The following is a 13,373-nucleotide window of genomic DNA, read 5'->3' as shown; positions in this document are numbered from 1 at the left end:
CCATGAATTGGAAACTCCAAAGTGAAACAAGTCAGAAGCGGGCTGGGGCTCGCTGAAGCACAAGGGGGCGTGGCCGATGCCCTCTGTTAAGATGGCCTCCGAACCCGCCCATCATCCTTGCTCTTGGACCCGCCCTCGAACTCACCTCTCCCATGGTGAGCGGGGCCTCCAGCACGCCATTGGTCAAGCCACCTGTCGCTCAGCCCCACCTCCTTTTGAGCCGGGACGGTGGGAAGGGGAGGTCGATGACAGCTTCACTTCCGGCTCCGGCGGCGTGAGGAGCCGGGCCGATATGGAGGAAGATGCCGCTGGGGTCCGCTGGCCGAGAGCTGAAACTAGGGCAGGAGCAACAGCCTAGGAGTTCCGGCCCATTGAGCGTCGGTACTGTAGACAGGGCCATCCGGGGCTCAGAAGGTAGGTACCTGTGGGTGTACACGAGCCGGGGCTGCGGGTGAGAGAAATGGGGGGAAGGGCGGGCTAGTGGGGGCGGGGCAAGCGGTAGGGGCGGGGTCAGGGGAGGGCCGGGCCTGTTGGTTCGTGGGGATTGCCTTTGGGGCTCTGGGGCGCTGGGGCGGGGGCGGGAGGTTGCTAGGAGGTTTGAATCTGGAGTCTCAGGACCAGGACTGACCTTTTTGGGGCGGGTGGCTGGGCAAGGGTCAGCTTTTGGGTCAGTATGAGGTCGGGGGAGGTGGAGTTGGGGGAGTCACTTGGCGTTCGTTCTGGGGAGCGGGGTGGGGATGGGGCACGTAAGAGCTGCATGAATGGCATAGATGTAAGTAACCTCCGAAGAGGGGAGTCTGCACGGATGGTTTAGCACAGAAGGGCTTACATAAGGTGGTTATATAAGGTCTAACAAAGACCCAGGAGTTATCTCGTAAGGGCAAATGAAATACCCTCGTAGAATCAGTCAACCCTTGTGTGCCCAGGTCCGTCTTTGGTGTTCATCTAGTGAGGTGGGTGGGAGGGATTCGAGGCCCCCCAACCCAATCTCCCCAATTTCAAGTCTCTAGGGGAGATTAGTGCAGAAAAATTGGCTTGGGGTGAGACGGCATGAGGACTCGGCCTGGGAGACAGTGATATCAAAAGGACTGAAGATGCAGACCCATAGGTCCAATCCTAATGAAATCAGGACGGAGTCAGGCAGATTCTTTTGGTTAAGATCAGGAAACAACGTACACTCTAAGCGGACCCAGATCTCTGTCAACCTATTGGTTGCTTAGTGTGAGGAATAGAACTGGTGTTTGTACCTAGGACATTTTGCACCTCTCAGCTAAATAGTCTAGTGGTTTGACTTTGCCACTGGACTAGAATATACTTTGGGGCCAGAACCTTACCTACGCTGGACGCATTTCAGATACCTACCTTTGTGTTTCTCCACAGTGTGAAGAAATTAGAAGGTATCAGGCCACAATTAAAGGACCAAGAAAGAAACAAAGTAATTGGGTGATTGAATTTGGAAGATAGGGTTGAAGGAGAATGGCTTTCTTGACTCGAGTTTTCATATAGGAGAAGTATTGGCAGCATTGTGGCAGGAAGTGTTGGGGATAGATTGCAGGAAGAGAGAATTCAAATACATATGATTGGAAGCAGTGACTTCATGAAGGAACTGGGGCGGGGGACGACTCTGTGTGTCCTTTCTTCTCTTCTTAGCCTTCCTCCCAAAGTGTTGAATCACTTCTAAGGAACATTCCCTATCTGCCTATCCTATTGAAAATAGTGTGAATCAGCAGCCTCAGGGATCTCTTCTCTTTCAGAGAATTTAAAGTAGATAAATACGGGTAAGAGCTAAAGAGGCAAAAAGTGTGACAGTAGGACCAGAAAGCATAGGAACATTAAGAAGGGATAATAAAGGAAGATACCTTGGTGACCTGTGGTTTGTCATAAAGATTTTTCTCCCTCCTAAAATTAAACTGTTGAACTGATCCCATCCTTAGCCAGATTCTCCTTATCCTCTTTAACTCCATGTTCCTGCCCTGCCCAGTGCATCATCAGGTTTGTATAACAGGAAGTTTGTCTTCCAAAAACTGTGTTGTATTTGTCCTACTAAAACAGCACATTCACTGCTCAGAAAACAGGTTGGAAAAACAGAGAAAGAAATTGAATTTTCTTGGGCAAACGAAAGCAGTGCCTGGGCATCTAGCTAGTCATCAGGGTCACTCAGAGTTGGAGGCCTTAAGGCCACATTTCCACCACTGTGCCTCCTGTTCTTGGGAAGGAACTGACACAGCATTGAGTGAACTGTTGTGGAAAGCTGCCCACCCCAGAGCAAAACTCTTAACTCCCAAGACTGGAAATGTATCTGACACATTTCTGTGTCCAGAAACAAATGATAATGCCCCGCTTTTCTTCACTGTCAGAATGAGACACTCATGCTAGGATGGGTAAATATCCTCTGCACAAGTAGGGAAAGAAATGCCCTTCACCCCTCCCAATCTCTCAGTATTGCTATCTCACTCAATATTAGAATTTCCAAGTAGTTATACTCTTGGATCCCAAAGTCCTCCCTGTCTCATCAACTTCATTTCTTGTGACTTGCCATTCTAGCCGAGCCAGTCTTATTTTCTGTCTTCATAGTCTTCTACTGTGAAACTTTTGTATGGGCTGTTCTCCACTTAGAAAGGAATGGAAAGGGTATTTTTCTCCATCCATGCTCCTTTCCTGCTTTCAAACTGTTTTATATCTCCTTACTCCAAAGAAGCCTTCTCTAGGGTAACCTTGAATAACCCTGACCATTCATTAACTTTAAATTATTGACTGAACTCTCAACCTTCATATACTCAGTTTACTCTACAGGTATCTTTTGCTTAATGAAAATTGTGTTTCAGCAAAATTGGTTAGAAAGCTAAAGAAGCCAGGAGCTAGAGATAAGATGGGAAAGATTTCTAGGCATGGAGGATAGCCAAAGAAAACGCCCAGAGGCAAGAGATGGAATTTCTTGTTCAAAGAACATGCTTATCAATAGCTCTTTCACCTTAAAAAACTTAATCATTACACAAAATTAGGAGGCCATTGCTGTTGGATTGAAGATTATGTGGGAAACATATTAGATATTAGAAGACTGGAAAGTGGGGTGGGGGTGGAGTTCCTTCTCAAGGACTTTGAGTGCTAAACAGAATTTTATATTTGATCCTAGAAGTGATGGGGAGCCACTAGAGTTTATTGAGTAGCTGGGTGATATGATCAGATCTGTGCTTTAGGAAAAATCACTTTTGCTGCTAAATGGAGGACAGACTAGAGAGGGGAAAGGCTTGTGGCAGGCACCCACCAGTCAGCTATTGCAGTAGTACAGGTGTGAAGAGATAAGGGTCTGTACCAGGGTGGTGGCAGTGTCTGAAGAGAGAAGGGGGCACATTTGAGAGATGTTAGTTACAAAGGTGAAATTGATAAGCCTTAATAACAGAGTTGATATAGGGGGTGAGAGATAGTGAAGAGTCAAGGAGGACACCTACCTAGGTTGTGAGTCTGGGGGAACATCAGGATGCAGGTGCCCTCAACAATAATAGGAAAATTTGAACAGAAGGGGAAAGATACTGAGTTTAATTTCGGACATGTTGAGTTTGAAATATCTATAGGACAGCTGGTTCCAGATGTCTGATAGGCAGTTGGAGATGCTCAGCTGAAAGTCCACAGAGGTTGAGTCCAAATAAGTAGATTTGAGAATCATTAGTGTAGAATCTGCTAATTGAATTTGGGGGCTGATGAGATTAAGTGAAATAATATTTAGAATGAGAAGAGAAAAACCCCCACATTTAGTGGGCTTGACCCAGGTGAAGCTCCTGCAAAGGAAACTAAGATTCTGTCTGATAGGTGAAAAGCGATCCGGGATAGAATCGGGTCTGGGAAACCGAGAGAGAAGAGAGTGTCTAGGAGAATGGGATGGGAGGCTAGAGAGAGAGGTCACGAAAAAGGCAGATCATTGGTGACCTCGCAGAGAGCAGTCTCTTTTTTTTTAATGATGACATTGGAAGCCAAAGTGTAGAGTTAAGAAGAGTAAGAGGTGAGGAAATTCATTCTAAAATGAATTAGCAGTGCACATGATCATTTCTTGTTTGAAATTATACAAGGTGAATTTCCTTTAACCTTGGGGCAGGGAGGGCAGCATGTATACATTCATTTACACTTCTACTTTTGTGTCTGATGTTTGTGTCCTACAGTTATGTCTTATTTACCTTATCCTGCTGGGAGCTCTGTGTTCTGAGGACACCTTATCTTATCTTTCTTCCAGATTTTCCTCCCAAGCACCTAGAACAGGGATCAACACATAGTGGGTTTTCAGGACCCGGGACTTAAGGGCAAAGCCCAGGAAACCTAGCCAACCTTTCCAAATAGTTGCTCTTTTCATCCTTTCCTTAGAATGTAATAATTAAAGGAATACTGACCCCTTTGGCCTAGCTTTGTTGAGAGAGAGAGAGAGCACAAGTGACCTCCATACCTTATTACCATGATTTCCCATCCCCAGCAATCTGTTTAGCAGGAGAAAGTTTCTAGAACCAATGAATGGTAGGGTGGATTGAAAGCAGGCTATAAGGATCAAAAAGACTAGCATAGGACTGAAAGTAGGGAGGTTTAAATCACCAGAGAGGAAGGACTGAGTAACAGTGGGCTGGTTGATGGGTGACAACGGATACTCCTGCCATGAGGAAAAAGAGATTAAGTGAAAAAGATGATGATGCCAGGTGTACCATTTAGCTATTGGGGGATGACCACAGTGGGTGATGCAATGACTTTAGGTCTCTGTAGTTCCCCATCTCGCTCAGGGACTTTCCATTGGACATCTTTAGGGATGTCAGTCCCTAGAAACCTCTTCCACTGGCAGGTGACCAGTCTGCTTCATTTTGGACTGTGCTGGGAAGACTGAGAAGAAAGTGACACAGTCCCTGACCAGGGATATACTACCAGAATCCAGGCAGAAACAAGGCAAATTGTGCATCCATGTAGAACTTTATATCTAGGAGAAGGTGACCAGGCTTAGAAGTGAAGCCTGGTAAAACAATTTGAGAGCTTCTTAAAGGACTAGAATGTTTAAATTATTTGTGAGGGGCAGGGCTGGGCAAACAGGACTATTAGGCATTCCAGTGGTGGGAGGTATAGCCTTTGTAAAAGCTTAGAGGGTGGAAATAGCCTGGGGTGAACCTAAGATAGGAAAGAGTTTTGTCAGGCTGAAGTGGTTTTTGACTGGGATTTCTAGAAGATGAAGCATTAGCTAGGATGCCTGGGGATACAACTTCAGAACTCAAATTATAGAGACATTGGGCAAAGGAGTCTGACCTGTTCCTTTGTTACTATCTCTCTTCCTCTTTTTCTTCATCTCATTCCACTCCACTCCCTGCATTGCCTAGGCATTCAGGCACAATGGAGGATAAACGCAACATCCCAATCATTGAGTGGGAACATCTGGACAAAAAGAAGTTCTATGTCTGTGGTTTGGCAATGACAATGATGATCCGAATCAGTGTCTACCCCTTCGCCCTCATCCGCACACGGCTCCAGATACAGAAGGGCAAGAGCCTCTATCAAGGAACCTTTGATGCCTTTGTCAAGATTCTGCGGACAGATGGGGTGTTAGGCCTCTATCGGGGTTTCTTGGTCAACACACTCACCCTGGTCTCTGGCCAGTGCTATGTTACTACCTATGAGCTCACCCGAAGGTTTGTGTCGAAATACAGTCAGAGCAACACTGTGAAGTCCCTAGTAGCTGGTAGCTCAGCCTCACTGGTGGCCCAGAGCATAACAGTGCCCATTGATGTGGTCTCCCAGCACCTGATGATGCAGCGCAAGGGCGAGACCATGGGCCGATTCCAGGTGTGTCAGGGTACAGAGGGCCGGGGCATAGTGGCCTTTGGCCAAACCAAGTATATCATTCAGCAGATCCTTCGAGCTGATGGAATACGGGGCTTCTACCGTGGTTATGTGGCTTCTCTACTCACCTACATACCCAACAGTGCTTTATGGTGGCCCTTCTACCACTTTTATGCAGGTAGGCAAGGGTGAAGTGGGTAGTCAATGAAGAGTGTAAATACTAAATAATGGTTATAGTTGCCAATGGCATTCTGTAACAGAATCAGGATTAGCTAATGGGATGGGACATTGGAATGGGGAAGAAGCATGAACTGACCATGGAAAGAATACTGGGGGTAGATTATAAACCCCACTTTTTTTTTTTACAGAGAAAGGGAGAGAAGCCTAGAGAGGCTTTATCTTGCCTATTTCATACAAGTAGTCATTTGCTGAGCCTGAATTTGAACTTGGGTTCTTTGATTCCAAGTTCAGGACTCTACCATACTGTGAGGCCTTCTTAGCATGGGTATATTTCTTTAGTGTTGCTCCTGTTAGATGTTAGATTCCTGTTGTGGAATGTGACGTTGTATCTCTCTAACTCACGGCCTTGAAATTTCTCTACTTACCTCTTTCTGGGCACTCTGTGTACCTTTCCAGCCTGTAACCCTTTATTGTGCCCTCTTATCTAATTCATCCTCTACTATCTTGCTCTGTCAGTTATGTTTGTGTCATCTTCCAGTGCTCCCTGGAATTAAGCTTCTGCTGCTCCCCCACTCTACTGAAACTATTCTCTCAGAACTCACCACTGACATTCTAATCGTTAGATTCAGTTACCTATTCTCAGATCTTCTCTTTGACCTGTCCGTTGCATTTGATATTGACCCATCCATTCTTCCTAAAAAGAAAACTTTTCAGTACTGCTACTCTCTTGAGCTATCACCCTTTCTCTTTCCTTCTTTTCTTTATTTTCACTACCAAATTTCTGGTGATAATAAATGACAGTGTACAAGGAATTTCTACATTATGTAGGAAGTTAGATAGGATGATTTTTAATCTTCCTGACAACTCTTTAGATTCCAAGAGTGATCTGTATTCATTGTCTTACCTTATTAAAGTTATTTCTCCTTTGGCTTTCATAATCATGCACTGTTCTGGTTTTTCCTCCCAATTTTCCAGTTGTTACTTTTGTCTCTTGTTGGCTTTTTCCCACCCGCTAATTGTGAATGCTCCTCAGAATTCTGTCCTTGTCCCTTTTCTGTTTATACTCTGTTCCTTGGTGATTTCATTTAATCTGTCAAGATATTAGGAGACACCCTGTTTTCTAGAGCTAATTCCCAGCAAGCAAGCTGTGCCCTGAGCTTGGCATAACAACAATTCTTTGCACTCACCCTCTGGATTATCTCAGCTGCAGCAAAATCCCAGAATTGTTTCATATAACCAGTTCCATCTGGTTGAAAAATCTCACATCAAATTACCTCCAAATCTATATCTTCAGTCTGGACCTCTCTATTTGCGTGCCCTGCCAACTTCTTAGGCTCAGTAGGTCCAAAACTGAAGTAATTGACTAAGCTATTTCTATGGATGGGACCACCATTCCTCTGTCATCCAGGCTTGAATTCTCAGAGACATCTTTGGCTCCTTAGTCTCCAATTGTCAAGACCTATCAGTACTACCTCTGTGGTATTTCAGACACTTGTCCCTACCATCCTGTTTTGAGGGTCATCTGAACCTTGTTATCTTTCCCTAGACTTTCCTAACTTATCTTCTAACTTCCCTTAAATGCAGCTTGCACACTGCTGCCACATTAGTCTCCTTAAAAAGAAAGATCATGTCTGTTCATGAATCAGGAGACTTCAGTTGCTCTTTATCGCTTAGCAAATAAAGACCACTCCCCTTCCCATAACCCCTCACTTTAGACTATTTTCTGTGCTTTTCCACCGCAGTGCATTTGTTTGTGCAGTACCCATTACCTAAAAATCCTCTTCTTCCTCATATCTGTTTGTCAGAATCTTACTTTAAGGCCCATTTCAAATGCCTCCTTCTCTGTGAAGCCTTTGCTGATTCCTCTTTCCCCAGCTACAAATTATTTCTCTGTCTTCTGAATAGCACTTCATCCATACCTCTCAAAGAAAGTATCATTTTGGGATGATTCCTTCATTTTAAGGAGTATTGTATGCTCCTTGAACACAAGTGCTCTCTTATTTTTATATCCTTCTCAGTCCTGGCACATAGCAGGTACTTAATAAACATCTTATTGAATGAGTGAAAGGGGATGAATGGTAGCTGGGATCTTTGCCACCTTCTACTGCTTTCTTTCCATTATTCCCTCTTTCCTTTCTCCACTCTCCACCAAAGTGAGAAACTGGACCTGGTTCATGCTGTAGCTTGTAGGTTCAGGGGCCAGTCCAGACAAGCCCATTTTGGCTGGTGTTGCCCAGCTTGATATTCTTTGCCAGTTGCATAATCTCTGTCCTCTGCCTTTTTGAAAGAAATAGGACATTCAGAAAGGAGATAGTGTTGCCAATCCAGTTTGGTCTTGCTGGCCTACCATCAGCCAGAGTTTATGTTCATGTACTGTGCTTTTGGGGGAAAAGGAACTAGAAACCGGAGCATTGAATTGTAGGAATTTTGCCATATCAGTTGTGATTCTTTTACCATGTTCCAACTACTCCAGTCATTCTTAAGTAGTATCAGAACAAACCACCAAAACTGGAAGAGGGAGATAAGAGGGAGCAGGAGGTACCTTCTTGAGAAGTAATAGGAATTATGGTAACTCAGTCTGAAGAAGAGAACACTGAAGGAAATTTTAACTCCATGTATGTGGTGAGCCCTTATTTTTTACCTCCATGGAGGATATGCTAAAAGGAGGTAGCTGCTGTGACAGTGGGAGTATGTGGGGAGATTGAAGCTAGACTACCAGAAGGCTTTCCTGATGATCCAGGAATACATGTACTGAGTAAGTGGTACCATCTCCTCTCCTAGTACTTTTGAAGAATAAACTTCCACTGACCTGGGCTTTGAGAAGGAGTTTCTCTAGTTTTTCAGAGCAATGATTTTGCTGTTTAATTTGGAAATGGGAGGTATTCCAATAAGAAGAATAGGGGCAATATAGCAGGAAGAACTCCCCATCTATCATGAGAATAGGTAAGCAAAGTTATAGAATCTTTTCCCCCAGAAGGGACCTCTTGTATTCAAATGTGATTGAATTGAGATGTGATTGAAATGACATTTGGAAAGGGTGGGATGAAAGAAGACAAGGAGAAGGTGGGGGTGGTAGGGTATAAAAGATGGCCAGCAGTGGAGAATAGTCATCTTCAGGCAAGGAGCAAAGGGAAGTCACTTGCAGGTCTTATATGTATTTGCTTTTCTCCCTACTTCAGAGCAGCTCTCCTACATCTGTCCTAAGGACTGCCCCCACATAGTCTTCCAAGCCATTTCTGGGCCCCTGGCTGCAGCCACTGCCTCCGTCATCACCAACCCGATGGACATCGTCCGAGCCAGGGTACAGGTAAGAAGTCTATGGTTGTTGAACCCTGCCCTGAGCATGACTTCCCAGGCCATATACATCTCTAAGTCCCATCTTCAATATCTGCTTTCATATCTCTATTCTGGCTCATCTCCCTATACCTATTTTATCTTGATCCCTCCATTCTAGCCAGATCCCTTCTTGTGGTACTTCACATTCACAGCCCATTGGATAGTTCTAATTATTAATAAGTTTTTCTTAGATAAAGCTTTAATATGTTTTGTAATATTGATGTTTTTAGTTTGGTCCTGGGGCCAGTCAGAAATCTCTGTTCAACATGGTAGCCTTGCAAGTACATGAAAACCCTCTTGACCTTCCTAAATCTCTTCTTCAGGCTAAACAATTTTACTTCTCCTTCATTTCTTCACTTGGTCTAATCTCAAGGCCGCTCATTATCTTCATTTCCCTCCGTAAGGTTGCTCTCCAGCTGACTGATGTTCTCTCTAAAATGTGGTGCCCAGAATTGAATACAAAAATACTGATGTGGCTTGAGTATGGTAAAAGACAGAAAGACTATTATATTCTCAGTCCCAGTGACTAGGGAGTCTTTTAATGCAGACTAAGGTCACAATAGTTTTTGTGAGTGCTATGTTATGGTATAGGTTCTCGAACCTTTATTCCAATGAAATCCCCAGATCTTTGGCAAATAAGCTGCTCTCTGAGCTACATTTCCTCGATCTACTTAGGAAGTTAATTTTTCAAACTCAAGTATAAGACTTTACATTGATCCCTATTAAACTTCTTATTACATTCAGCCATCATTCTAGCCTGTCAAGGCCTTTTAAAATCCTGATTCTGTTATCTAACATGTTAGCTTAGGAGCATACCGTGCCTGTATCCAAGTCATTGATAAAAGTGTTACCTAGCACACAGATCCCTGGGGTGCTCCACTAGAGATCTCCTGAAAGGCTGACGTTCAACCTTTAATCCCACCTCTTTGGGTTCAGCCATTCTGCTCCACAGTCCACCTGAGTTGAGTTCCCCTGGAGAGGTGAATCTTGCCCCAGATGCTGAGAGTTGGTCCAGGGAGTAGAAGCTTCCACGTTTAAGGAGTCCTCAGTTTGATAGGAGAGATAGGTCAGATGCAAAACTTGGCAGATGATTGAGTTGAAAGATCTTTGGGAAAAGTTGAAGGAAGCAGAATCAGAGTGAATTATAGAAAAGGCTTCTCTGAAGAGGGAAGTGTGGAACAGGAGTTAATATTGGCTCATTTATGTAGCACTTTAAGGTTGGCAAAGCATTTTCTGCACTGAAACCTTGTGAGGTAGGAAGTCAAAGTATTATCTCCGTTTTTCAGATGAGGCAACTGAAAAAGAATGGTGAAGTAACTACCTGTGGTCCCATGGCCAGCAAGTGTCAGGAGTGAGACTTGGCTAAATGTCTGCTGTTAGGGATAGGGTTGGGTAGAGAGGAGGTGGTTCTGGTTTGGGGCTAAGGAGAAATCTTCTGTGAAGACTCAGGTAGGAGAGAATGAAGTCTGGAGAAGGGAGGGGTTTCTCTTCCTGTAGGTTACCCTAGGCCATAGAGTCTCTAGATAGAGGTGCTTCTGAGGAGCTATCCAGAGAAAGAATAAAAGAGAAGAGGTTCTTTGTCTTCTAGAGGTCTTAGAGAGGAGTAAAACACACCTTTCCCCCTTTTCAGATCAGAAGTAAAAAAGAGGATCCAGTCAGAACTCTCAATGCTAGTGCTGTTATGGAGGTAGGGGAGTCATTAAAAGTAAATAAACAATATAGCTTCACTGATGTGACAGAGAGAATAGAATTCTAGGCTTGGAGTCAAAAGACTTGGTTTCTTATCTGGCCTCTGACGCTTACTGGCGTTGTTCTGAGCCTCAGTTTCTTCATCTGTAAAACAGGGATAATTGTACCTGTTCTATGTATTCATATAAGGCTATTATGAGAATCAAGTGAGAATTTTGTAAAGCCCTCTGCTATATATATATATATTTTATTATTCATATACTGATTCTTCCCCATGTTGTTTTTTATAGGTGGAAGGCAAGAACTCAATTATCTTGACCTTCAAGCAGCTGTTGGCAGAAGAGGGGCCCTGGGGCTTCATGAAGGGTCTCTCTGCCAGGATCATTGCAGCCACACCCTCCACCATGTTTGTAGTGATAGGCTATGAGAGTCTCAAGAAGTTCAGCCTTCGGCCAGAACTAATGGACTCCAGACATTGGTAATAGGTGGTGGGGACAGGAGCCTGCCATGCCTTGAAGAGAGGGACAGAGAAAAAGGGGACAGTACCCTCCCTTGGCCATGCACACAGTCCTCAGCTGGGCTGGCTGCCTGGAAAGGGGACACCAAACTGCTCTAATTGAAGAGGTTTTGAGCTTGGATCTCCAGCTCACCCTGTTTTTAATTCTCTGGTCAAACTGAGCCCCCTCATCCAGGCTTCCTTTTCTAATCCTTAGCCAATCCCTTTTTAAAAAGGGAATAGTTAAGGAACCTTTTTCAGCTTCCCTCCATCACCATCCTCAGGCTGTACATAGGTTGCTTTTCATTCTTCTTTCCCCTTTGATTGCTTTTCCATCCTTTGAGGGACCACTTGCCCTGGCCCCCTTTCTTAAGCCAGCTGATTCTTAATTCTTTTAGGATGGAGCTGCCAAGAAAACTGTAACATCTTTCCCCCCACCATTGGGGGAGTGCTCATCTCACCAAGGAGGGAGCAGCAGAGAACCTCTAGTTCTCTTGAAAATTCTTCCCTCTATCTCTGGGGAAGTTGATAGTTGGGGTGAGGGAATGGGAAGAACTTCTCTGTGGATTAATGTTGTTTTGTTTTGTTTTTTTTTGTTAAAAATTTGTGAACCAGCCTGTTGTCTTAAACCCTGCCAGAACACCATTCCTGCAGCTAGACCCCGTGTCTGCCATAGTAGTTGGAATATGTAGCTTTTACCTCACCCCTGGTTCCTTATGTTCTGTCTTCCCTTAGTCCAGTCCCCAGCAGGCCTTAGGCAGCACCTTTGACTACTGGTTCCCCATCCCAGCCTCTCAAACATTTTCTATAATAGGCATGATGCCTACATAACTGATGCTGACAGGGAAGAGCAGGCCTAAAGTAGCACCCTGAGAAGTTGGACTGATCATGTAGAGGGTTTGAAAACAGAAGAGGAAGCTTGCTGAGACAGAGGAGGGGAAAGCATGTCATGACAGGTCATCTTCAGCTCTGGATACATTTCTTCTGTCAGTGACAGCAGATGCCTTCCAGCCCCATTGAGCACCTCAGCTGAAATATAAGAATATAAGGTATTGAGCTGATAACCTTCTCTCACCCAGTGACGTTAGAAGTTAGCACAGGCACTATACCTAGAAGTGTGGTGATGGTGTTGGGGAGCAGCCCCATGAACCCAGCTCCCCAAGAAGGGGGTTGCACCCCCCACCCCCTTCCATTCTACATTGCCTTCACACACCTCTCTTCTGCTTCCCCATAACCCCCTTGTGTCTTGCTATTTTCTTGTACCCTTAGCCTCGCCTTGCCCAACACCGCTGTTCCTGACTTTTAAGAGATTAAGCAATGTCTGAAAGAGACTGAGACCCTCACAAACGTTTATTCGTAGCTTAGGGATTGGGTATTGACCCGGACCCCAGCAGCGGTGGGGGAAGAGAGAAGACTATTGGCTTGTTTCCTCCAGGGTGGGGACATTTAGTCCGGGAGAAAAAATTACCAAGCCCGGAATGCCCGGAGTGTTTCTGTGTTGACTCTATCTGTTAGAGCTGACGCTGACGTGGGAGGGAGGCAGGGAAGCGGGTGGTCCTATTGTGAGGGGCCCCGCGGAGAAGATGCACCAACGCTCAGACTGCTCTTTGACCATTTCGTACTGAGTGACATGTAATGTGACTATTCAAACAGGTTTCACTGTTGCACTGTAAGAAGTCTTTGTCGTATGATTAAAAATTTTTATTGTTTGAGCCCCTGGTCTTGGTATGCGCCTGTTTTCCCGCGGCTGTGAAACAAGCACCCGCCCCGGCGGCTCGCGTCACCGGCTCGCCCCGCAGCTGCGCACAGATAGCCTTGGATCGCCCGGTGCCGCTGATGGGCATTCCATCGCCTCCAATCCTGGGGAGGAGGT

At 45.0% G+C, this 13,373-nt stretch overlaps 1 protein-coding gene across 1 annotated transcript; it reads left to right on the top strand.

The window, feature by feature from the left end:
- Positions 1–245: 245 nt before the first annotated feature.
- SLC25A44 (solute carrier family 25 member 44) lies at positions 246–13,212 on the top strand. The gene is given in 5 exon segments (XM_036756499.1): positions 246–414; positions 1,935–1,992; positions 5,340–5,977; positions 9,159–9,286; positions 11,295–13,212. Coding segments are annotated over 5 exon segments (1,185 nt in total). The 3' UTR covers positions 11,487–13,212.
- Positions 13,213–13,373: the final 161 nt, after the last annotated feature.

This window comes from Trichosurus vulpecula, chromosome 4 (assembly GCF_011100635.1).
Source record: "Trichosurus vulpecula isolate mTriVul1 chromosome 4, mTriVul1.pri, whole genome shotgun sequence".
In the NCBI taxonomy this organism is placed as follows: domain Eukaryota; kingdom Metazoa; phylum Chordata; class Mammalia; order Diprotodontia; family Phalangeridae; genus Trichosurus; species Trichosurus vulpecula.
The sequence above is the reverse complement of the archived record's forward strand: the minus strand, read 5'-3'. Positions and strand labels throughout refer to the sequence as shown.